General features: G+C 43.7%; 1 protein-coding gene across 5 annotated transcripts in view; it reads left to right on the top strand.

Moving 5' to 3' along the window:
* odad2 (outer dynein arm docking complex subunit 2) overlaps positions 1-25097 on the top strand; it is a 671461-nt gene that overhangs the window by 112615 nt on the left and 533749 nt on the right. For all 5 annotated transcript variants that reach the window (XM_070881478.1, XM_070881480.1, XM_070881476.1 and 2 more), the window contains exon 7: positions 72-194. In XM_070881478.1, the coding sequence (XP_070737579.1) occupies positions 72-194 (123 nt within the window). The remainder of the gene's footprint in view (positions 1-71; positions 195-25097) is intronic.

Raw genomic sequence — 25097 nt, 5'->3', positions numbered from 1 at the left:
TATGTTACTATTAAATTTTTTCAAACTTCAACACCATTTTTTCCATTATAACATTAGTTTTGATTCTTTAGGGTCTGATTAAGGACAGCGAAGATATTATCTATGACAAAAAAGGTGATATCTACAAGGATCTTATTACATTTCTTAAGGAAAAATCTTCTACATTTGCAGAAAATCTTACTCGAATTCAACAGGTAAAATTGGTAATTTTCACAAAAAAGCCTGTCAGCCAGGATGACTGTAACTGTATAATAAAACAGTCTTAATCTTACATTAGAAACATAGAAAATAGGAGCAGTAGTAGGCCATTCGGCCCTTCGAGCCTGCACCGCCATTCAATATGATCATGGCTCATCCTATATCGCAACACCATATTCCTGCTTTTTCCCCATATCCTTTTGTGTCTAGAAATCTATATCTCCTTCTTAAATATATTCAGTCACTTGGCCTTCACAGCTTACTGTGGTAGAGAATTCCACAGGTTCACCACCCTCTGCGATAAAAATGTCTCCTCATCTTGGTCCTAAATTTCCTACCTCGTATCCTGAGACTGTGACCCCTTGTTCTAGACTTCCCAGCCAGGGGAAACATCCTCCCCGCATCCAGTCTGTCTAACCCCATCAGAATTTTATACATTTCAATGAGATCCCCTCTCATTCTTCTAAACTCTAGTGAATACAGGCCTAGTCGACCCAATCCCTCTTCATATGACAGTCCTGCCATCCCAGGAATCCCATTGATACTGCTGTCTACATAACTTGCAATCCTCAGCACATACATAATTATTGACTAAGAAGTATACCGAGTAAAAGACTGTTGAAATTGCATTACTTATTTTCTAAAAATATGTAAATGTAGCAACATGGATATGCTTTTCATGTACGAGTGATCATTTTCTATTTGTTTATTTAGTTGTCAGTGGAAAACTGAGTCTAAAAGAAATAAGCTGTAATCAAATCTCATAAGAACATAAGAAATAGGAACAGCAGTGTGGCCCCTCGAGCCTGCTCCGCCATTCAATAAGATCATGGCTGATCTGATCATGGACTCGGCTCCACTTCCCCGTCCGCTCCCCATAATACCTTATCTCTTTATTGTTTAAGAAACTGTCTATTTCTGTCTTAAATGTATTCAATGTCCCAGCTTCCACAACTCTCTGAGGCAGTGAATTCCACTGATTTACAACCCTCTGAGAGAAGAAATTTCTCCTCATCTCAGTTTTAAATGGGCGGCCCCTTATTCTAAGATCATGCCCTCTAGTTCTAGTCTTCCCCCATCAGTGGAAACATCCTCTCTCCATCCACTTTGTCAAGCCCCCTCATAATCTTATACGTTTCGATAAGATCACCTCTCATTCTTCTGAATTCCAATGAGTAGAGGCCCAACCTACTCAACCTTTCCTCATAAGTCAGCCTCCTCATCTCCGGAATCAAACTAGTGAACCTTCTCTGAACTGCCTCCAAAGCAAGTATATCCTTTCGTAAATATGGAAACCAAAACTGCACGCAGTATTCCAGGTGTGGCCTCACCCATACCCTGTATAATTGTAGCAAGACTTCCCTATTTTTATACTCCATCCCCTTTGCAATAAAGGCCAAGATTCCATTATCTCATTATGTATAACATATTGAAATCTAATCACAGCAATGAAATCACAGTATTCAATTATCACTTATTGGCCAGATTCCAAATAATAAAATTCACAAAAGTTTGAACTAAATTTTCTGATAATCAAAGTGGACAATCACACCACCAATGGTTTTCTTTCACACATGCAATATTAATTGACATGATCTACACTGTCCTCTAACTTGGATTATCATGCTTACGGTAACATGTTAAGAGGTTGATTTTTGCAGAATGGTTTGTCCCCTCAGCTGTAACAACTAGTTAATATGAGGCTGTTTTTCTCTAGATGAAACCACCAATGCCTCTTGAAAGCTAAGTATAATAGCAAAATGAAAGGAATCCCCATGGGAAAACTGAATTGCATTGCTTTGCAAAGTAATACTATATATTTTAAACTGGCTAACAAAGTTGCTTTTTTTTAATATTCATTCATGGGATGTGGGCATCATTGGCAAGGCCAGCATTTATTGCCCATCCCTAACTGCCTTTGAGAAAGTGCTGGTGTGCCACCTTCTTGAACCAGTGCAGTCCATATGGTGAAGGTACTCCCGCAACGCTGTTGGGGAGGGAGTTCCAGGATTTTGACCCAGCGACTATGAAGGTTCGGTGATAGTGTGTGACTTGGAGGGGAACTTGCAGGTGATGGTGTTCCCATATGCCTGCTGCCCTTGTCCTTCGAGGTGGTAGAGGTCGTGGGTTTGGGAGCTGTTGTCAAAGAAGCCTTGGCAAGTTGCTGCAGTGCATCTAGTAGATGGTACACACTGCAGCCATGGTGTGCCATGGTGGTAGAGAGAGTGAATTTTTATGCTGGTGGATGGGGTGCCAATCAAGTGGGATTGGCATCCCATCCCATTCTATTTTATAGAATCCTCTCACCCTTTCAAGTGAAAACTTGATTTTGCATTGTTGGGGCAGGATGAAATTATAATTAGCGCAATATGTGACCTTATTAGTTTTATCTTTTTGTTGTTTCAAATGTGTCTGGATAAAATAAGACTTTTAAAATTTGAGATTTAAATTGATGTGGTGCTATTCAGTTTTAACTTTTTCCCCTCTCCAGAATATAAATTAACTAGTAAAATAATACCACAATTTGACTAACTAATAGTTCATGGTTGAAGGCATAATTGAGGATCATTATGATATGAACTGTTGATGTTCCTTTACTTTCTGCCCTCTCATTTTTTGCCCTTTTTCCTCTTCCCTTGACGACACCAACTATGTTGGGATAGGTTTCTGTGGACAGAACTGGCTCTCTTTTGCCTCACTTGGGTGGCAATTCTTCATACTGAGCATAGACAAACAATATTTTTTTTTGTCATTTCACACCCTCAGGGCTGAGCCTTACCCAATTTCCAGATATGTGTTTCCAGCAGCAATCACTGGATAATGATTTGAACCATGGACAATTATCCTCTTCCTAGCCCAGCAATATTAAGACATATTGCAGCAGATCCACTTCTCAACTGACTTGAGATCAGCTCATGCATCAAACCAGATAAAGAAGACCATTCAGTCCTTGTTAGTTCATCCATCCAGAAAGATGCTACAGTTTCCTCATTTCACCATCTAATTGTTTCTTAAATGATTGAGCATTGACTTTCATTACTCTACCTGGAAATTCTTTCCACATGCTGATCACTCTTTAATTGTCCAAAATGAGTACATATTATTTGAAATGCTATAATGTGCTTCAAAGTAGTCTCCATGGCCAATAATTTAATTCAGAATTTAATTTCAATCTTCCCTCTACTTCTCAGTTTTGTTATACTGCCAATCTGACTGTCCGTGGACACTTATTTGTCACCTAAATAACACTTACCAGGTACTCATAAATGCTGTTGCCTCATGAGACAGAACTGTATCTTAGAAATCTGTCAGAATGTTCTATATCAACAAAAACAGTGTCAGCTCATAACTAACTCATTTTTGGAATTTCACCAAATTTGATAATAAATTTCCTCTTGATATATCTGCATTCCTATAAAAAAAAATGGGTATGGTGGAACCATCCACATTTCAACCTTGTGTTTGTAACCCCTACATACTTGAAAACCAACTTGTCACTTTAATAATATGACATTTTATTGGCAAAGAAGACATCCGTTAAATTTGGATAAAAGTAAATGCTGATAATCTCAAATAAAAACAGCAAATGCTGGATATATGCAGCAAGCCCATTAATATCAAAGAGAAAGAAATGTTAATGTTTGGGTGAAACCCTTCATCTGAACAGTCTCAGCTCAAATGTTAAGGGACCATTCTCTTTTAAATGCTGACTATTACGTTGTGCATTTCTAGAATTTTCTGTTGTACAGTATTTCCTTTGCTGATGAAAAGTTTATTTTCCATTTATAGGCTGACACTCCAGTGCTGAGGGAGCACTGCACTGTCAGAGGTGCAGTCTTTCGGATGGCCTCTCAGGTGGGCGTAAAATATCCCATGGCATTATTTCAAAGCAGAGCAGGGGAGTTATCCCTGGTGTCCTGGCCAATATTTATCCCTCAATCAACATAACAAAAACAGATTATTTGGTCATTAGTACAATACTGTTTGTGGGAGTTTGCTGTGCGCAAATTGGCTGCCGCGTTTCCTACATTACAACTGTAACTACGCTCCAAAAGTAATTCATTGGCTGTAAAGCGCTTTGAGACGTCCAGTGGTCGTGAAAGGCACTATATAAATGCAAGTCTTTTATTGCTGCAAACCTTTGCTAATACAATATTTTTAAATTTCTAATGGCAAATAATGTGCTGTGCTTGAGGTGGCCTGTTGATGATTGTACGGATATATTGGTGCACTAAGAGCTGTACATTTTAAATGCGTACACAGGAAATTTAGCTTCCTAATTAATGAAAGTAGTGAAAGGTTGCCATTAGCCTGGTAACACCTTCCGTGACCACCAGGAACCCCTCCCATTTACCCAGAAAAAAATACTGGCCTAGAAATGAGTTTGCGCCAGCCTATACTGGATATTGGGCCTCAGGCCTCATTTACATCAGACCAGTGAACTGTAGACGCCTGCTTGGGTGTCCCTAGGCAGCTCACCAGTGAAAACCACTTGAATTTTTGGTCCGTTGCATTGCCAGCAGTGGCCCTGGGGTAGGTTTTGGAAGTGGGCGTTTAAGCTTTTGGGAGGGAGGGGGTTGATTTGGGGCGGGGGGGAGGGCGAGGTGTCGCTGTGGTAGCAATCAGGAGGTGGGTGGGGGGGTGCGAGGAGAGAAACTGCAGTTGGGGGGAGGAGGAGCGGGGCAGCGATAGGAGAGGGGCACAGCCGTGACGACCCGCAATGTTCTCTTTAAGAACTGCTGGTTAGGCTCCATGTAGACCTGGTTTTCATGAACGCAGCTGGCCTGGCACCAGCTGTGTTCAGGACAAACCCATTTGGTGAAGAGGGCATCCAACCAGCATTTGGCCCCTTATTTCCATATGTAAAGTGCTTAATACTTGCTTCATGTACAGTCTCTGAACACCTCTTTTGATGCGTATACCAATATGGTGGGGTGGGCGCCCTGGCAACTTAGCATAGAGTAACTGGGAATGTGTCTAGAAGCTTTCAGCATATGGGGACTAGTATGGAGGATTCTACAATCTTCATCTGAGGTTCTCTCAACCAACATATTCATCCTTTGTAGTTTGTCTCATAGCTTGCAGCACCTCTAGGAACAGTGCCATGGCACCCATTTTTTGCCTGTAAAGCAGACGCAGCCTTATCGAATTTCTAGGCCATAATATCTTGGGCCAGAACTTCCTATTTAGTGTTAGAAAGACAATCTCTGCATTAGGAGATTCTTTTAAAATTAATTTACAAATAATTGTAATTAACATTAACATCCTTTTATTTTCATTTTCTTTAATATTCTTATTTAAACATCTTGTGCTGATGACATCATGGGAGTACTGAGAGAGTTATATTTACATAGGATCTTACCATGTCTATCAGACATCTCGAGCACTTCCCATGCAATTAATCGCTTTGGAGTGCAGTGATTGTTATTACACATAGCAGACATTTTGCACACATAGATAAGATAAATGATCAGTTAATCTTTTTGGTGTGATTGATTTGGGAGATTTCTGCTTTTGTTCAACTAGTGTCACAAAATCTTTAATGCCTGCCTGAGGCACTAGAACAGGTAGATGAGACCTTGGTTTAATGTCTAATCCAAAGGATGGCATCTCAATGTACTATAGTGCTAGAAATTGCCCTTCACCCCAAACGGGGCGGATAATTCGAATTAAATGAATATTCGCTGCCCGAATCCATGGGGCGGAGAATAGAGGGAAATTGGCCTCTAACTTTTTAAGAACATTGGGTGTCTGAGGGGCGGAAGTGCGTCGGGAGCGTGGCGGAAGGCAGTGTCATCAACGCGACGCTGATGATATCAGCATGACGCGGTCGTGCCGTGCTGCGCTGACGTGTAGCAACGTCCCTCTCCTTCATTGAGCTCTGCAGCTACTTTAGTGGTGCCCACTGGGCCACCAGGGAGGGCTTCGCATGGGCCAGAGGCCCGGTACCCAATAGGGGGTGCTGGGCTGCTTGTTGGCGACCCGGTCAAAGCCCGGGCTGACTTCACAGTCAGCAAATAACTAAAATAAAATGGCAGCTGCCACGGTGCGCCCTCCCCTTTAAGGGCAGACACGCTGCCCAGCCACTGGCAGCTTCCCGCTGGAAAAAGCTGTTGGGGGCACCGAGCGGAGGCGGCTCCGCTCACGCGGAGCAATTTCCCTCACAGGGCGAAAAGGGGATGGCGAGTGCCGAGCAGGGCAGGCAAGCGGGCGGGACGGAAATCCGTTTCCACCGCCCCCAGGGGCAATTTTGGATGAGTCAGACCATCCGCCTGCCCCCAGTCGGAAAGGCCTTATCGCCCCATTCGTAATGTACCTTAAAGAGGAGAGCAATTTCAGCCCCTTGAGCTGCTTAAGTCTGGCATAAGGAGGGAACAGGCAGTGAACATCAATTGGATAATTGAGAGAGAAATTGCAGGCAGGATAAAATGAAAACTAGAACTGGCTACCTTGTGATATGCCATCATGCCATCTACTAGAGGAGCTTTGCATTTGTATTGTGACAGGCAATTATTTACATCTGGAATTGATGATATAAATGTTCGGAGTGACTATTTGTACTAACACTTTTCTCTTCCTTTTGTGCCTGCATCCTCCGCACCTTGCCCCTGACACCTTCCGCCTGAAACTGGAAGTGGGGCCCTGAAAAGGATGTGGGGTCTCGTATTTGACCAGGTTGTCTGAGCCAGCCACTGGGCCTGAGAGAGGGGGTAAGAAAGAGAGACACATGGCGGGGGGAGGAAAGATAGAAGGGAGAAAGGGAACTCTGGGAAGACTGATCACGTTTATTGGAAAACTCGGTGCGGCCAGGGACAACGTTGGAGTGGATGAAATCCAGAATCATGGCACTCACTATTCACTTCATATCCAATAAACCCGTTCACAATCCATGACCCACACCCGATGTCCCATCTTTGAGGAGTGGGTAATGGACTTTGGCTGGGGAAGGAATGCACTTGCGCTGGGGTATGGGACTTTGGCTGAGTGAGGCAGCACTTGCGCTGGGGTAAGGGACGTCGGCTGGATGAGGTAAGGGACTTCGGCTGGAACTTGGTGGCTTTTGCTTGGTTGTTCAAGATCTGTTGTCTCTGGCTTTTGAAGATAGAATGGATCAAATTACAATTTGCAAAGTCAATCAGAACTTGGGCTGGGCAGTTCCATTTACACATTCCAGAGAAACTTCAGGGTGTGGCTTATTTATGGTGATGGTTCTTCACTCTGACCTTCTGATTCAATTTCACACTTCTCTCTCTTACTCTACCTCTATCATGATTCTCTTTCTGTCTTAATTGTTTCTCTTCTACTGACTGTGCTAAGTTTGGTTATAGTAACGAGAACCTGGTTTGTGGCTGTCATTTGAGAAACAACTCTACTGGTGTTTTACCAGTAGTTGTATGATGAGTATTATGATAAGTAATTAGAAAATTTGCTAGTTTGTGGTCCCAACGACAACTGCCATTTCTTTTGGATTTGGATCCAACATTTGCTTGATGAGGGCACGTTTTACAATTTGTATTGTGCACTCTGCTGCACCATTTGAAGAAGGGTGGTATAGTGGAACTTTGGTATGTTTCACATCATTTCTGCTCATGAACTGTGCAAATTCTTCTGAACAAAATGATGACCCATTATAAGACACAATTTCTTCTGGGAGACGATATGAAGAAAACAATCTTCGCAAATTGTCTAGTGTTTTACTTATTATTTTCCGCATCGGAAACACCTCTACCCACTTCGAATGGCTATTAATCAGAATGAACAATTGTTGTCCTACTAGCTCAGCAAAATCTACATGTAACTTTTGCCACACCCTAGGAGGCCATTTCCAAGGCTGTAATGGTACTGATGGTAATTTCCTGCTTACCGATTGACTGACATGTTGTACACTGACTAAGGATGTATTCTATATTTTTATCTAGATCTGGCCACCATATGTAACTGAATGCAAAACTCTTGGTCAAGCACATTCCCAGGTGCTGGTCATGAAGATCTCCGAACAATTTGGACCTGAATTTATTTGGAATAACTACTCTTGCACCCCACATGATACAATCTTTATCCCATTGATAATTCATTCCTATGAACAAAGTATGGATGAATATCTTTCTCTGATACCTGGTTTGGCCAGTCATTTCCTATGAAATCATACACCTTTGATATAACTGTTTGGTTGCTCTACCAATCTCCTCAGCTGTGACTGGCAGTTCATGAATGTATGAAAAATAGAACACTTCTTCCCTATTGGGTGTAACTTGTGATGGGGATTGCAACCTGGACATCGCATCAGCATTACTGTGATCAGCTGATCATCTACTCAATGTCATACGCATATGCTGACAAAATCAAGTCCATCTATGCATTTGGACTGCAGCTAAGGTTGGAACTGGGGACTTTGGATGGAGGATTGCTGTCAGGGGCTTATGGTCAGTAACGATGGTAAATGTACAACCATGCAAGTATTTGTGGAACTTCTTGGCCCTGAAAATTAATGCCAAAACTTCTCTCTCATTTTGCACCTATTATACTCACTGGCACTGAGTGCATGAAGCAAAAGCAATTGGTCTCTCCTCCCCATTATGTAGTACATGAGAGATCACTGCCCCAATTACATACGGAGAGGCGTCACATGCTAGCTTGATCTCCTTAGATATGTCACAGTGAACTAACATGATACTCTCTACCAACTGGCTTTTACACTCTTTGAATGCTACGTTGCATTTTTCTGACCATTTCCAATGGACCTGTTTTTTCAATAGCTCATTCAGTGGATGTAACACTGTAGCCAAATTTGGTAGGAACTTCCCATAATAGTTCAATAGACCCAAAAATGATTGAAGTCCAGTGACATTCTTGGGAGTGGGTGTATTTCTGATTGCATCCAGCTTTCCCTTGGTTGGATGTAAACCAACTTTGTCTACTCTGTGCCCTGAATACTCCACTGAGTTTTGAAATAACTCACATTTATGAGCAGTCACTTGTACTCTCTGTTTCTCTAGCAGTTTGAGCATTTTATTCAACACGTTATTATGGATTTGCCTGTTTGGTACTGAAATGAGTATGTCATCTAAATAACGTACTACTCATTCAAGGCCTTTGAAAATCTGGTTCATCACCTCTTGGAATATGGCAGGGGTGGAAGGCACTGCAAATGGTAGCCTATTAAATTGATATAGGCCTAGATGAGTATTTATAGTCAAGCATGACTTGGACTCCTCATCTATTTCAAGTTGTATGTAGGCATTTGTGAGATCTAACTTGGAGAAGATCTGACCACCTGTCAGCATTGTGAACCAATTTCTTACATTTGGCAACGTTTTGGGTCTAAAACCTGGTTTACGGTTACTTTATAATCACCACACAACCTTGCCTTAAACATCTGACTTAGGTGCAACAACAATGGGTTTAGCCCAATTTCTTGGATCTAGCTTAGAAATAATGGGCCCAAATTTCCCCAGGAATTGCTGTTTTTTTTGGAGCAACTCGATTTTTCTGGAGTATCTTTTTAGTTGCAATTCTGGCCATTTAAATTGCGTCAGTGTAAGTGAGTTAGTTAGTTTTTTTTTAAGTTCAGTTTTTTTTTTCAAAAGGGGGCGTTCCCAGCCACTTACGCCTGTTTTAGGTGTTTGGCCAGCAAATAGTTGCTCCAAACTAACTTAGGCCAGCATATGATGCCACTTCTGTCTGCACAGAAAAACCTTACCTAGAGTTAAGGAATCGGGGCAAGTAACCACATTTAAAGCACCACCAAGCACCAAACAAAGCACAAAAAGTAATAAGCATTCAATAAAAAAATAAAGAACTGAAGTAAATAATTAAATTAACAAATAAAGAACTGAAGTAAATCCTACCTTCAACTAAACTCGGCAGCGGCTGGCCGTGCGGGAGTCCCTTTGGCCTGGGATAGGGGAGTGAGAACGCGGCTGCCACCCCACTGACTTTCAATCCTTTTCGGGCAGGAATTTTTTCCCTTTTTGCCCATTTTTTGGGTTTTTGGTCGGGCTTTAAAAATGGCAACCCGAAACCTGGCAGAGGCATGGGGCTTCGGCTCCCTTGCGTGAGTGACCACAGACGACTCCATTTAGTCCCGAAAGGAGATCGGCCGACACGCCCGAGTTCAGCCCTGGGTTCGTAGGTCATAGGCAGAAAGGTATTTTGTCACCACCGGCCGGCATCTCCAGCACAACAACACGCACACCGCTATCCTCAAGACCAACCCGGGCGGGCTAGTACAGGCGGACAGATGGGGGATGGGTGCACGAGTGCGCTGGAGCCCGGACTCGCCTCACACCATTCTGGAGTCCCGATTCAGAGAGAGAGAAAGAGAGAGTGCCAGAGGGAAGGCGACATCGGAGCGAGAGAGAGAGATAGAAATGCCAGAAGCAGTGGTTGGGCAGCGCAGTGTTGGAGGATAAAAGCAGGCAGCAGCGACGGCGGTGAGATGTATGGGGACTGACTTGGATGCACGCTCAGTGGTTGGCAAGTATACTAGAGCCAGGCGGGCCACGTGTGGAATGACACCGAGGTTCAGCGCAACACACGGCACTGCAGAGACTCTTTGGCAAACCGCCACCCAACCAGACGAACGCAAAGCCAGCCCAGCATGGCAAGCGATGTCACTACCCGACAAGCTATCCTCGGTCCAAACCACTACTGTAGCCAAAGATGACCAACCTCTCCCCCTTTCTCTCGCCCCAATCAAAACTCAGTCGCACCAACCTGTTTCTTGCAGCCCTCAGCGGCCGGCCTGTGCAGCAGGCCATTCGGCCTGGGATAGGGGCGGGACGCGTTCTGCAGGCATCATAATCACAATCATGGGAAGGAGCTACCGCGCATGCGCGACCGCTCTACTGCACATGTGCGCAGCTGCCGGCACCGTTTTTGGCGCAGGGCTGCAGCTCCGCCCCCCACTCCACGAGGAGCGCAGTGCCAGGACACACAGCAGAGCGGCCAGAATCGTGAGTAAGTTTTTCGACACGTTTCCAGCGCATAAAGTCGGCACATCTCGGGAGAGTGCGCCGAAAAAAGGGGTTGGGGAAATTTGGGCCCTATGTTCTCAGTTTCTAGCCTTTTGACTTCTTGCTCAACTTTCTCCTGGAGTGCGTATGGTATGGGATGTGGCATGCAGTAAACTGGTATAGCGTCCTTCTGTACCCTGACGCGCACGTTGAAACCTTGGATCGGACTGCCTGTTTTGCGGACCACCTTGGATACTGTTTGATGACGTCATCTTTTGATGCAAATCTCGTTTCAACACGAAAAATCTCATTCCAATCCAGCTTCAGTGATCCCAACCAATTTCTATCTATCAAGGCAAGCTTGTCTCCTGACACTGCTAAGAGAGGCAAGCTCTGAAACTGATCCTTGTATTTCACCGGTAAGGTTATACATCCTACTACAGGAATTTTCTCTCCCGAGTAGCCTCGCAGTTCTATCTTCGACTTCTCCAGTGGAACATCATTCAACTTGTCGAGATATAGCGATTCCTGTACTACGCTCACGGATGCATCAAAGTCGATTTCCATGGGTATCCTAGTTCCTGCAATGTCTACTTGGATGACGATACTTCGTGAATCGTTGTGCGATACCTTTGAGCTCTTGATGATGTGTATCTCCAGAACCTCCTCATTCTGTTGCTTCTCTTCAATGCTATGTAGTGTCTGGTGATTTCTACTTGTCGCATTGAACGTCGGTTTACTCTTCAGTTATTTTTTGAAGACAACATTGACGACATAAAATACTATGGACATTTGTATGGTCTTGGATCAGGTTTAACTAACAACCACAAGGGGACAGCTGGTATATCTGAAGAAGAAACCAACAGCAAATAGCACTGACCACAATTGAGCTGTTTTACCAAATTGACCTTTGCAAGATGCCCAGTTTTCTTGCAGAAGAAACACACTGCCTTCACATATGGACAACTTTGAGCAATGTGTTGCCCCAGGCATCGATAGTGCGACTTCAATTTACTGTTACTCTGGCCAGTTGCTGAGGCCTTGGGGGCTCAATTGCCTTTTACTTTTAACCTGCAGGCGATTCACCTCGGTTGTCTGACGACTGGAAATGATGTGAAATTCTCGGGAATATTGGTCGGCCATATGCATCGACATGGCTGCCTGATAAGTTAAATCAAATGTCAAGTTATGGGTTTTCAACATATTTCTTCTGATTGCTTAATTTTTATCCCAGAAACAAAGCAGTCACGCAATGCTCGGTTCTGAAAGTTTCCGAAATGTCAGTGAATGGATAGCTTTTTTAATGCTGCACTGTACTCACTGATACCCTTGTCAATGAATTTATCTCGTATTCCAAAACGATAACTTTCAGCAATTTCCAGGAGCTCAGGGCTGTAGTGCTGTTCTAACTCTGTCAGTGGCATGTCCTTTGGCTTGACGGGAACAAGCACATTTTTCAGGGTTTCATACACTTCAAAGCCTGTTTCAGTTAAGAAAATAGCCCGTTTTCTTTTTAAATCCACCTGGTTACAGTTTTCATCATTGGGGACTTCGACAATAATATTTGCAGTGAGAAACATGTCTAGCCGCTCCACATATGCTCCGAACATCTCTCGGTCACGATGGAACTCACCCAACCGCTTTATTGCTCCCATTGCGGCCATCTGGACTCTTCAGTTCAGCCAAGTGTGCTTGTAATTTATCTTGGATTTTTATTTGTGCTGCAAAACAAAGACCCTCTCAAAGTCACTCTGTTGGTTGGCTGGATCATTCGCCAACAAAGATTTTAGCGAGGGTATCCAGAAATCCTATCCTATGTCGCCAAAGTGATGTCTTAAGACATCACTAAAGCACACACATATAAGATGGCTCCATTATATCATGTGTCATATTGTATTTACAGCAGCAGTTGCATTACCACAGTAGTCCATTAGGTGGAGCAGTATATTATTATATTCATTGTTTGGTTCATACAAAGACTAATCACTTCATAGAGGTATCTGTGAAACCATCTGTGAATCCATATCCCAGCATGAATCAGCACCTTCAGCATTAAGAGGAAACAATTGGTCAAAAAAAATGTTGGTGTAATTTCCACCACTTAAAATAACTTCTTCTGCAGCACTTGTTGCAGTCTAAAATCCATAGCTAACTGAGATGCCAGTCAGTACTAGTAATTTATTTTTTATTAAACAAAACTTTAAAAAAAATGTTTTTTCAGTCTTGCAGTTACTACATTCAGCTCTTTGGGTTCTCTCAATGGCAGTTGAAAAAATTGCTGCTCACTTAATGGACATTATTGAAGTGTTTATTTTGCATCGTTTAAAAATTCATATTTTAGGTAGAATTGGATTGTATCTTTAGTAAAGTGAGTGATAAGTTCAGCTGCTTGTCAAATGCGAAGACGTATTCCTTTTATTTGGTATATGTAGGAGCTGGAAAATGCATCTGTATCTATGTGCTCTCAAGTCTTGATTATAGCCCTCAAGTTAAAATAATTAAATACTTTTTAGTTCATGTTAGAAGAATAAATTCATTGATCCTACACGCTGAGAACTGGTGATATAGTGCTGTAGCCCTATCTCTGGTCATGCTCACTTTGAGCATGACATCCTACTAGGAGGCCACCATTTCGCCAACAGGTGCGAGTTGAGTGTGAGTGGTAGTGTGTGGGGAACGCTCTCCCAGCTGCAGCCCGCCCTCTAACAACAATTTTCCATGGCTGGGGCTTAATAAGCCCACCCTGCAGGTTTCCCGGTCAATTAACTGGAAGCGAGTCTGTTGATGAGTCATCAGTTGGTTTCCTTAAAGGGACCGTTCCCAACTTATTTTTGACAGTTCTTCTGTCTTTCACAACACTGAGCTACTGCAAACACTGACAAACCCTGCACAAAGGTGCATGGCTGCACCCAGGCTCTCCCATAACTCCCTCCAGATGCTTATGGAGGGAGTCACAGCACGCAGGGAGGACGGAAGAGATATCCCCAGGAGATCAAAGCAGCCTGGTTGCACATTGCACATGAGTGCACAAGCAGAGATGTCGTCTGGAGGAGTGGCTGCTGTGGTACAAATGATCTCAGTAGATCACGAAATATTACTGCAAAGTCACACTCAACCTCATCCTATTGTGCTGTGCAATTCATCATATCCCCATCACTCTGCCTTCCCTACTTTACCCCTGCACATCCTTACACCAACTTACCTTGCACCTCCACGCATCCCTCTCTCTCTCTCTTTATCTACATTGTCAGTTCCCCATTTCACTCGGCACCTCTCGTACTCGTCCTCATCCTTGTCCAATCATACCAACTAACAGCACACAAGTGTAGCTACTTGGGTCCTTTAGCAATGTTCATGTGTAATTAATGTTGATGTGTTGTCAAACATTGAAATCTTCATTTTCAGGACTTTGCGTTCTTGGGGAGATTTGAGAGCACCTTTAGGAAGTGGCTTAGTGAGTTGTAGTGAATAGTGAGACACAAGGGTGCCTCCCCACCCCCCACCGCCCCCCCCCCACTCCCCCCACAATGGTGATGAGTATGAAAGGAATGGGTTGGACATTGCAGGGATGCTTTATGGAGCTGGTGTGGGGTGGTGCCAACCTGGTGCATCATGTGGCAGTCAGGGTATACAGCGTGAAGTGAAGTAAATGTGGCCATGGTGAGGCCATCACTGGCTTCCTGGGCAATCATGTGGTCAGGTGCTGATGCCCTGTGTTACTCTGCAGCATCAGGTGATTGCGGAGAAGGTTAGTGTTGTTGGTGATGCTGGTGTGTGTAGTGATGGTGTTGGGGCTGATCGGTGGTGGGCTTCTAAGGATGAAGGTGAGATTTTTTTCAAGGGCACCGATGCTGCTTATATAGATGGCAGGTGAGGTTGAGATGACGGAAGCGCTTGTCAATGGTGAGAGAGTTTGCTCCAAGAAGGTGTCAGTGAATAGAGAGTTCACTGCAAACACTTCCAAAGTGCATACAACTCAAAAATCTCTTCCAAAACCGGAAGGCTTCTGATATTGGAAAGTGAGCAGCTGTGAAATGGTAGCTTTTATACCACTTCTGCAGCTTTCAACTAGCCAAGACATTAGAGCGACATTGAGAATCCAACTCCACTTAGTGTGAAACCCGAGGGACGGCAAAGCTGTCAAAAGGTTGATAAAATTGTAAGTGCCTGCTTTTAAGCCTCTTAACTAGCATTTAAGTACTTTTTAATAATGTTAATTACCTGCCCTGCTGCTTGCTGTCGAGTCTGCTATCCGAATGCAGATCTGACAGTTGAGAAACTCACACGGAGGCGGGTTCAGCGCGGGATCCTGATCCGCTGTCGATCAAAGCCATTTTCACAGCAGGCCCGCCTCCAAACACGCACTCGCAGGGTTGGGAAGATTCTGACCAGAATGTGGAACTGAGCATACAATGAATATTGGTCAGCATTTACCATATAAGTAACTTCTTCTGCGACACTGATTCACTCCGAGAGAAAGACTGAATATTAACTGAACAACATAAATATTAATTGGAAACCATACTTAATGAATTACCCATAGACTTTTTTCTGAAGAACTACAATTGTTTACAGTTGTCTTTTTCTATTCTGAAAGTACAAAGTCCTGTTTACTGAGAAAGCAAATTCAGTAGTTGCGTCTTCTTGTATCATTTTCAGTATTAGTGTACATAGTGGTAACATCTTGTGTTTCTATATGCTCCTTATGCACAAAAAGATGTCACAAAGGCTTCACAGAATGGTAAATATTGAGGTGGGAGACCAGGAAAAACAGGGAGACGAAAGACCAGGAACAAGAATAGGCCATTCAATCCCTCGACCTATTCTGCCATTTAATCTGATAATGACTGGTCTGTACCTCAACTCCATTTACCTTCTTTTGATCCATATTCCTTGATACCATTACCGAACAACAAAAATCTGTCAATTGCATGGGTGGTTGATGCAAAAGAGGCCAGTCAAAGCAAAATAAATGTGAGGGATAATAGATGACTGGAGGAGGGTGCAGAGATCGGGTGGGGTGAACCCATGGAGGGATCTAAAAATTAGTATTTAAAGCTTGAGGCATTTGGTAGATTTGAAGACAATGGCCTGAAATTCTGACTTTCCTGAGATCTGCCAACTAACCAGGGCAGACGTATGGCCAAGAAGTGGGAGGACTGCCCTATCTGTAGAAGTAAACGTAACAGCGGCACTTGCGTTCTATGCTACAGGATCATTTCAATCTTCAACTGGGGACATATGCTTGATCTCTCAGCACGCCACCCATTGCTGCAATCGCCAGGTGACAGCTGCACTGTATACCAAAAGAGACTAGTTCATCACTTTCCCTATGACCATGCAGGCAATGAGAGACAGAGCTGTGGGGTTCTCCAAAATTGCTGGCTTCCCAAGGGTACAGGGTGCCATTGACTGTACCCACATCGCCTTGAGGGCGCCCTTGCAAGATTCTGACGTTTACCGCAACAGGAAAGGGTTCCACTCCCTAAATGTGCAGCTGGTGTGCGAGGATCTGCAGCAGATCATGGCAGTGGGTACCAAATATTCCGGTAGCATCCATGATGTTTTCATCCTACGTGAGAGCGTTATATCTGCGAGCTTCAGGAACTGCCAGAAGGGCAGAGCTAGTTGCTCGGGGACAAAGGTTATTGGCTCGCCACCTGACTTCTGACCCCCCCTGCACAAACCCCGCACTGAGGCAGAGCTCAGTGCAATATGTTCCATATAACGACATGGAGCATCATAGAAACATAGAAACACAGAAAATAGGTGCAGGAGTAGGCCATTCGGCCCTTCGAGCCTGCACCGCCATTCAATGAGTTCATGGCTGAACATGCAACTTCAGTACCCCATTCCTGCTTTCTCGCCATACCCCTTGATCCCCCGAGTAGTAAGGACTACATCGAACTCCTTTTTGAATATATTTAGTGAATTGGCCTCAACAACTTTCTGTGGTGGAGAATTCCACAGGTTTACCACTCTCTGGATGAAGAAGTTTCTCCTCATCTTGGTCCTAAATGACTTACCCCTTATCCTCAGACTGTGACCCCTGGTTCTGGACTTCCCCAACATTGGGAACATTCTTCCTGCATCTAACCTGTCTAAACCCATCAGAATTTTAAACGTTTCTATGAGATCCCCTCTCATTCTTCTGAACTCCAGTGAATACAAGCCCAGTTGATCCAGTCTTTCTTGATAGGTCAGTCCCGCCATTCCGGGAATCAGTCTGGTGAACCTCCGCTGCACACCCTCAATAGCAAGAATATCCTTCCTCAAGTTAGGAGACCAAAACTGTGCACAATACTCCAGGTGTGGCCTCACCAAGGCTCTGTACAATTGTAGCAACACCTCCCTGCCCCTGTACTCAAATCCCCTCGCAATGAAGCCCACATACCATTTGCTTTCTTAACCACCTGCTGTACCTGCATACCAACCTTCAATGACTGATGTACCATGACACCCAGGTCTCGTTGCACCTCCCCTTTTCCTAATCTGTCACCATTCAGATAATAGTCTGTCTCTCTGTTTTTACTACCAAAATGGATAACCTCACATTTATCCATATTATACTTCATCTGCCATGCATTTGCCCACTCACCTAACCTATCCAAGTCACTCTGCAGCCTCATAGCATCCTCCTCGCAGCTCACACTGCCACCCAACTTAGTGTCATCCGCAAATTTGGAGATACTACATTTAATCCACTCGTCTAAATCATTAATGTACAATGTAAACAGCTGAGGCCCCAGCACAGAACCTTGCGGCACCCCACTAGTCACTGCCTGCCATTCTGAAAAGTACCCATTTACTCCTACTCTTTGCTTCCTGTCTGACAACAAGTTCTCAATCCACTACTCCCAGTCCCATGTGCTTTAACTTTGCACATTAATTTCTTGTGTGGGACCTTGTCGAAAGCCTTCTGAAAGTCCAAATATACCACATCAACTGGTTCTCCCTTGTCCACTCTACTGGAAACATCCTCAAAAAATTCCAGAAGATTTGTCAAGCATGATTTTCCTTTCACAAATCCATGCTGACTATCATGTCACATCTTTCCAAATGCGCTGGTATGAGATCCTTAATAATTGATTCCTTCATTTTACCCACTACTGATGTCAGGCTGACCGGTCTATAATTCCCTGTTTTCTCTCTCCTTTTTTAAAAAGTGAGGTTACATTGGCTACCCTCCACTCCATAGGAACTGATCCAGAGTCTATGGAATGTTGGAAAATGACTGTCAATGCATCCGCTATTTCCAAGGTACTCCTTAAGTACTCTGGGATGCAGTCCATCAGGCCTTCAATCCTATCAATTTCCCCAACACAATTTCCCAACCAATAAGGATTTCCCTCAGTTCCCCCTTCTTACGAGACCCTCTGACCCCTTTTATATCCGGAAGGTTGTTTGTGTCCTCCTTAGTGAATACCAAACCAAAGTACTTGTTCAATTGGTCTGCCATTTCTTTATTCCCCGTTATGACTTCCCCTGATTCTGACTGCAGGGGACCTACATTTGTCTTTACTAACCTTTTTCTCTTTACATATCTGTAGAAACGTTTGCAGTCCGTCTTAATGTTCCCTGCAAGCTTCCTCTCGTACTCTATTTTCCCTGCCCTAATCAAACCCTTTGTCCTCCTCTGCTGAGTTCTAAAGTTCTGAGTTCTAAATCGTAGGTTCACTGCTATTTCTGGCCAATTCGTATGCCACTTCCTTGGCTTTAATACTATCCCTGATTTCCCTTGATAGTCACGGTTGGGCCACCTTCCCGTTTTTATTTTTACGCCAGACAGGGGTGTACAATTGTTGTAGTTCATCCATGCAGTCTCTAAATATCTGCCATTGCCCATCCACAGTGAACCCCTTAAGTATCATTCGCCAATCTATCCTAGCCAATTCACGCCTCATACCTTCAAAGTTACCCTTCTTTAAGTTCTGGTCCATGGTCTCTGAATTAACAGGAAGGATAGAATAAAAGGAAAAGGAGGTGGGGTAGCATTGCTGGTTAAAGAGGAGATTAATGCAATAGTTAGGAAGGACATTAGCTTGGATGATGTGGAAATCTATATGGGTAGAGCTGCAGAACACCAAAGGACAAAAAAAGTTAGTGGGAGTTGTGTACAGACCTCCAAACAGTAGTAGTGATGTTGGGGAGGGCATCAAACAGGAAATTAGGGGTGCATGCAATAAAGGTGCAGCAGTTATCATGGGTGATTTTAATATGCATATAGATTGGGCTAACCAAACTGGAAGCAATACGGTGGAGGAGGATTTCCTGGAGTGCATAACGGATGGTTTTCTAGACCAATATGTCGAGGAACCAGCTAGGGGGGAGGCCATCTTACACTGGGTGTTGTGTAATGAGAGAGGATTAATTAGCAATCTCGTTGTGCGAGGCCCCTTGGGGGAAGAGTGACCATAATATGGTGGAATTCTACATTAGGATGGAGAATGAAACAGTTAATTCAGAGACCATGGTCCAGAACTTAAAGAAGGGTAACTGAAGGTATGAGGCGTGAATTGGCTAGGATAGATTGGCGAATGATTCTTAAGGGGTTGACTGTGGATGTGCAATGGCAGACATTTAGAGACCACATGGATGAACTACAACAATTGTACATCCCTGTCTGGCGTAAAAATAAAAAAGGGAAGGTGGCTCAACCGTGGCTATCAAGGGAAATCAGGGATAGTATTAAAGCCAAGGAAGCGGCATACAAATTAGCCAGAAATAGCAGTGAACGTGGGGACTGGGAAAAATTTAGAACTCTGCAGAGGAGGACAAAGGGTTTGATTAGGGCAGGGAAAATAGAGCACGAGAGGAAGCTTGCAGGGAACATTAAGACGGACTGCAAAAGTTTCTATAGATATGTAAAGAGAAAAAGGTTAGTAAAGACAAACGTAGGTCCCCTGCAGTCAGAATCAGGGGAAGTCATAACGGGGAACAAAGAAATGACAGATCAATTGAACAAGTATTCACTAAGCGAGGACAATTGCCGTTTTAAAGCAGCGTTTCCCATGCCTGGATCACTCTGGAGGCTACCTGTAATATTCCCCTCACCATGTCGCTCAGTTCACTGCCGTGTGCTGCATGCTGCATAACTTGGCCATCATGAGGGGACAGGTGTTATGTATGTAAACCTGTAAATACCTTGTTTAACCACCAGAGGGCTCATCCCCTGGAGTCCCAAGAAATCTCACAATCCCTTGGGAGCGCCTGTACATAAGGAGGCCTCACAGGCTGGAGAGGCACTCTGTAGACCTGTAATAAAGGACTACGGTCACACCTTACTTTGAGCTCACAGTATCTGGTCAGACTCTTTATTCAATATATAACAACAGGTACTGGACATTGAAGATCCTCCCTACGGGAGAAGGAGGGATGAGGATTCAAAGGAGGCTGACGAGGAGGGGGAGGAACCGCACCTCAAGCCGCAGGACGACGGCGGAGGAGGGTGGGACAACCAAGGGGACCTCTAGCCATTGCTAGAGACTTGCGTCAGTGGCTAATCCATTAACTTTTTTCTGCCTGAAGGCTAAACAGCGGCACAGTTGATTATAATGTCGCACTATGTTGACTATTTACACCTGTTTGCACTTTTAATAATGTTAGTTACATTCACAAAATAATGCACTGATTCTGGTTAAATAAAAATAATAGGTTTATTAGATATTTGTACATTTGTACTTAATATTTGTACTAAAACATTTAACTTTTCAATGAAGAAATATCATATCTTAAAATTTTCAATTAACAGGTATCAAACTTTAAACTTCTCGCAAACATTAACATTTTTAATTAACAAAACTTCATTGTATCAAACTTGTCTATTAACAAAGCGCAAGTAGCAGCAAGATACAAGTATCTCTCCTCCCCCCTTATTCAAAGACCACGAGCACATGCTGCCCCCCTTGCCTGCCCTGGGGCCTCTACCCTTGTTGGCGCAGAAGATTTCCTCGGCCAAGGTTATATTGTTTTGTTTTTTGTTGGTGGTGGGGTTGGACGGGCAGACCTAGTAGACACCTTTCTGGAAGTCCCGGGTTCGTCATCGTCTTCTTTTTCAAGCTGTGGATCACCTTATGGCACAGATCCTGAGGGTGGTCTGGGGATGATTTGAGTGGCAGCAGTTGATGCCACCAATTGGTGTTGTTGAATGAACACCTGGGCGTGCTCCATTATTGCAGCAGCTACCTGCAAATTTCTATCACATATGCCAGACAATTTCCCCATCAGCTGTCCCGACAGTGCATGAAGTGCATCCACAATTTCCTCCCTAATCGGCCCCACCAGTGGTGGTCCTATTCCTCCAGACCGTGTTGCTACTTCTCCTGACAGTCCCACAATTTCTACCCTCACCTCACCCATGGTGTCCAGGACCTGGGTTGCTGCATACTCTCCCCACTCATCCTGATGAGCGGTACCATGTCTACCTGCTCTTGTGGTTCAGCTATCCTTTAGAAACATAGAAACATAGAAAATAGGTGCAGGAGTAGGCCATTCGGCTTTTTGAGCCTGCACCACCATTCAATGAGATCATGGCTGATCATTCCCTCAGTACCTCTTTCCTGCTTTCTCTCCATACCCCTTGATCCCTTTAGCCAGAAGGGCCATATCTAACTCCCTCTTAAATATATCTAACAAACTGGCCTCAACAACTTTCTGCGGGAGAGAATTCCACAGGTTAACAACTCTCTGAGTGAAGAAGTTTCTCCTCATCTCGGTCCTAAATGTCTTACCCCTTACCCCTGGTTCTGGACTTCCCCAGTATCAGGAACATTCTTCCTGCCTCTAACCTGTCCAATCCCGTCAGAATTTTATATGTTTCTATGAGATCCCTTCTCATTCTTCTAAACTCCAGTGAATACAGGCCCAGTCGATCCAGTCTCTCCTCATATGTCAGTCCTGCCATCCTGGGAATCAGTCTGGTGAACCTTCGCTGCACTCCCTCAATATCAAGAACGTCCTTCCTCAGATTAGACGACCAAAACTGAACACAATATTCCAGGTGAGGCCTCACCAAGGCTCTGTACATCTGCAGTAAGACCTCCTTGCTCATATACTCAAATCCCCTAGCTATGGAGGCCAACATGCCATTTGCCGCCTTCATCGCCTGCTGTACCTGCATGCCAACTTTCAATGACTGATGTACCATGACACCCAGGTCTTGTTGCACCTCCTCTTTTCCTAATCTGTCGCCTTTCAGATAATATTCTGCCTTCGTGTTTTTGCCACCAAAGTGGATAACCTCACATTTATCCACATTATACTGCATCTGACATGCATTTGCCCACTCATCTAACCTGTCCAAGTCACCCTGCAGCCTCTTAGCATCCTCCTCACAGCTCACAATGCCACCCAGCTTAGTGTCATCTGCAAACTTGGAGATATTATACTCAATTCTTTCATCTATAGCTGGGGTCCCAGCATTGAACCCTGCGGCACCCCACTAGTCACTGCCTTACATTCTGAAAAGGATCCGTTTATCCCGACTCTCGGCTTCCTGTCTGCCAACCAGTTCTTTATCCATATCAATACAGTACCCCCAATACCATGTGCTTTAATTTTTCACACTAATCTCTTGCGTGGGACCTTGTCAAAAGCCTTTTGAAAGTCCAAATACACCACATCCACTGGTTCTCCCTTGTCCACTTGACTAGTTACATCCTCAAAAAATTCTAGAAGATTTGTCAAGCATGATTTCCCCTTCATAAATCCATGCTGACTTGGACTGCGCTGCTATTTCATCTTTAATAATTGATTCCAACATTTTCCCCACTACCGATGTCTGGCTAACTGGTCTATAATTCCCTGTTTTCTTTCTCCCTTTTAAAAAAGTGGTTTTACATTAGCTATCCTCCAGTCCATTGGAACTGATCCAGAGTTGATAGACTGTTGGAAAATGATTACCAATGCATCCACTATTTTTAGGGCCACTTCCTTAAGTACTCTGGGATGCAGACTATCAGGCCCTGGGGATTTATCAGCCTTCAATCCCATCAATTTCCTTAACACAATTTCCTGACTAATAAGGATTTCCTTCAGTTCCTCCTTCTCGCTAGACCCTTGGTCCCCTAGTATTTCCGGAAGGTTATTTGTGTCTTACTTTGTGAAGACAGAACCAAAGTATTTGTTCAATTGGTCTGCCATTTCTTTGTCTCCCTATTATAAATTCACCTGATTCTGACTGCAAGGGACCTACGTTTGTCTTCACTAATCCTTTTCTCTTCACAAATCTATAGAAGCTTTTGCAGTCAGTTTTTATGTTCCCTCCTTTGCCGTCTCCCACCTGTGCCTTACTCCTTGACCCTATTGGGCATCCCTCTCACAGGTATGTGTTGCTGGATCACACTGGGACTCACATCCTGATCCCTGGGCTCCATTGGCTGCAGGTCCAATATGACCATCTGATCAGTGGGGGGTATCTTCGCTGGCCTTCATCCAGATCGTCCTGCGCAAAATCAAGAAATAATTCTGGACTCTTCTGGATGTCCTTCGGGTGCTACTTGGTCCTTCTATTGGTCCTTCTATTGGTCCTTCTGGATCACCTACTGCCTCTTCCTGATGCGCAGCTGCTGTAAAGCATATCGAAAGCACCCACTAAAGCCTAGCTAGCCCCTGAAGTATTTAGCCAACCCACAGCGCAAATTGCAGGGCTTACCCTGTCTATTTGACCTGGGCCCAGCGTCCACATTGGTGGTGGATCTTCTCTGGAGAGCTTTAACCAGATCAGAGATCCTCTGTTCCAGCTGGCTCAATTGCAGCTTATTTGGTGGACCTCCACCAGTAAGATTCCTGTGGTTCCTGGTCTTTGCTTGCTTCAACTGTAAACTTTTAAGAGAGGATCCTTCTACTGTGGTGAACACACACACACACACACACACACTCACACACTTTAGCTAATTGTCGTTGGTCCTGCCATGTTTTCATCTACCCACCAATTCTCCGGGTGATGGCTACTGCATTGTACTCTACAACAACATCATCCCAACATTGAGCCTTAATAGCGGATTTTATTTTTTTTCACTTATCTCCCAGAATTGCCAGCAGATCCTATTTCCTCTCAATGATATCTACCAGGGATACGATACCACTTCGTGCGGGAGAAATCGAATGGCCCTTCCTTCTCCTCCTTCGAATTCCTTTTGCACTTCCCTCTCAGCCATGTTTTGCAGATTTTAATGCTCAAAATTACAGAAAGATCCAGCCAGCACGATCCGATCACAAAAGGAAAAACGATCCGATTGCAAAGGACTCTTTAAAAAATGTCTGATCCAGACCAGGAAGTTTATTTTTTTGCACATGCCCAGAGAGTTTTTAGTGCAGACTTGAAGTTCTGTCCCCATCCCGCCTCCACCCCCCCCCCCAACAACTTCGAACAGCGCGGCGCCAAATTCAAATACTTCTTTGGCGAAAGTCACAATTTTTTTTTTCTGGCTCAAACGTACAAAAAAAAATCGGATGTTAACATGTGCAGGCGCCAAAAATGCAGCAAGTGGAAAATAGGGGCCTATATCTGTAGAAGTCAAGATTCAGCATGGACTGAATTTATTGAATATTTGCACATAGACCTTGGGGGCATTTTTGGATTTCCTTCTGACAATTGAGAACAAGATGCTTTTGGGTTAATCGTTGAACTTTAATATATGAAACAATTCATAAATGTATGTGTTTAATAATAATTTGAGTTTCTACATTGAAAAGAAAATAGTCTGAAATGAAAATATGAGATATGAATAATTGTACATTTGTGGTTTCTCAATTATTTTGTGTTTTTGATATAAAAGTAGAACAAATTAATATGTTCTTACTGTGTAAATCAATTGATTATTCATGGTGAAACTTTATAATATTTTATTGTTGAACTAAAGAATACTTTTAGAACTGTGAAGATTATTGCCCATTATACTTTTCCTTCTTTTCTCCCTTCAAATACTCGTTCTTGTATAAGAA

This window comes from Pristiophorus japonicus, chromosome 5 (genome assembly GCF_044704955.1).
Source record: "Pristiophorus japonicus isolate sPriJap1 chromosome 5, sPriJap1.hap1, whole genome shotgun sequence".
NCBI lineage: Eukaryota > Metazoa > Chordata > Chondrichthyes > Pristiophoridae > Pristiophorus > Pristiophorus japonicus.
The sequence above is the reverse complement of the archived record's forward strand: the minus strand, read 5'-3'. Positions and strand labels throughout refer to the sequence as shown.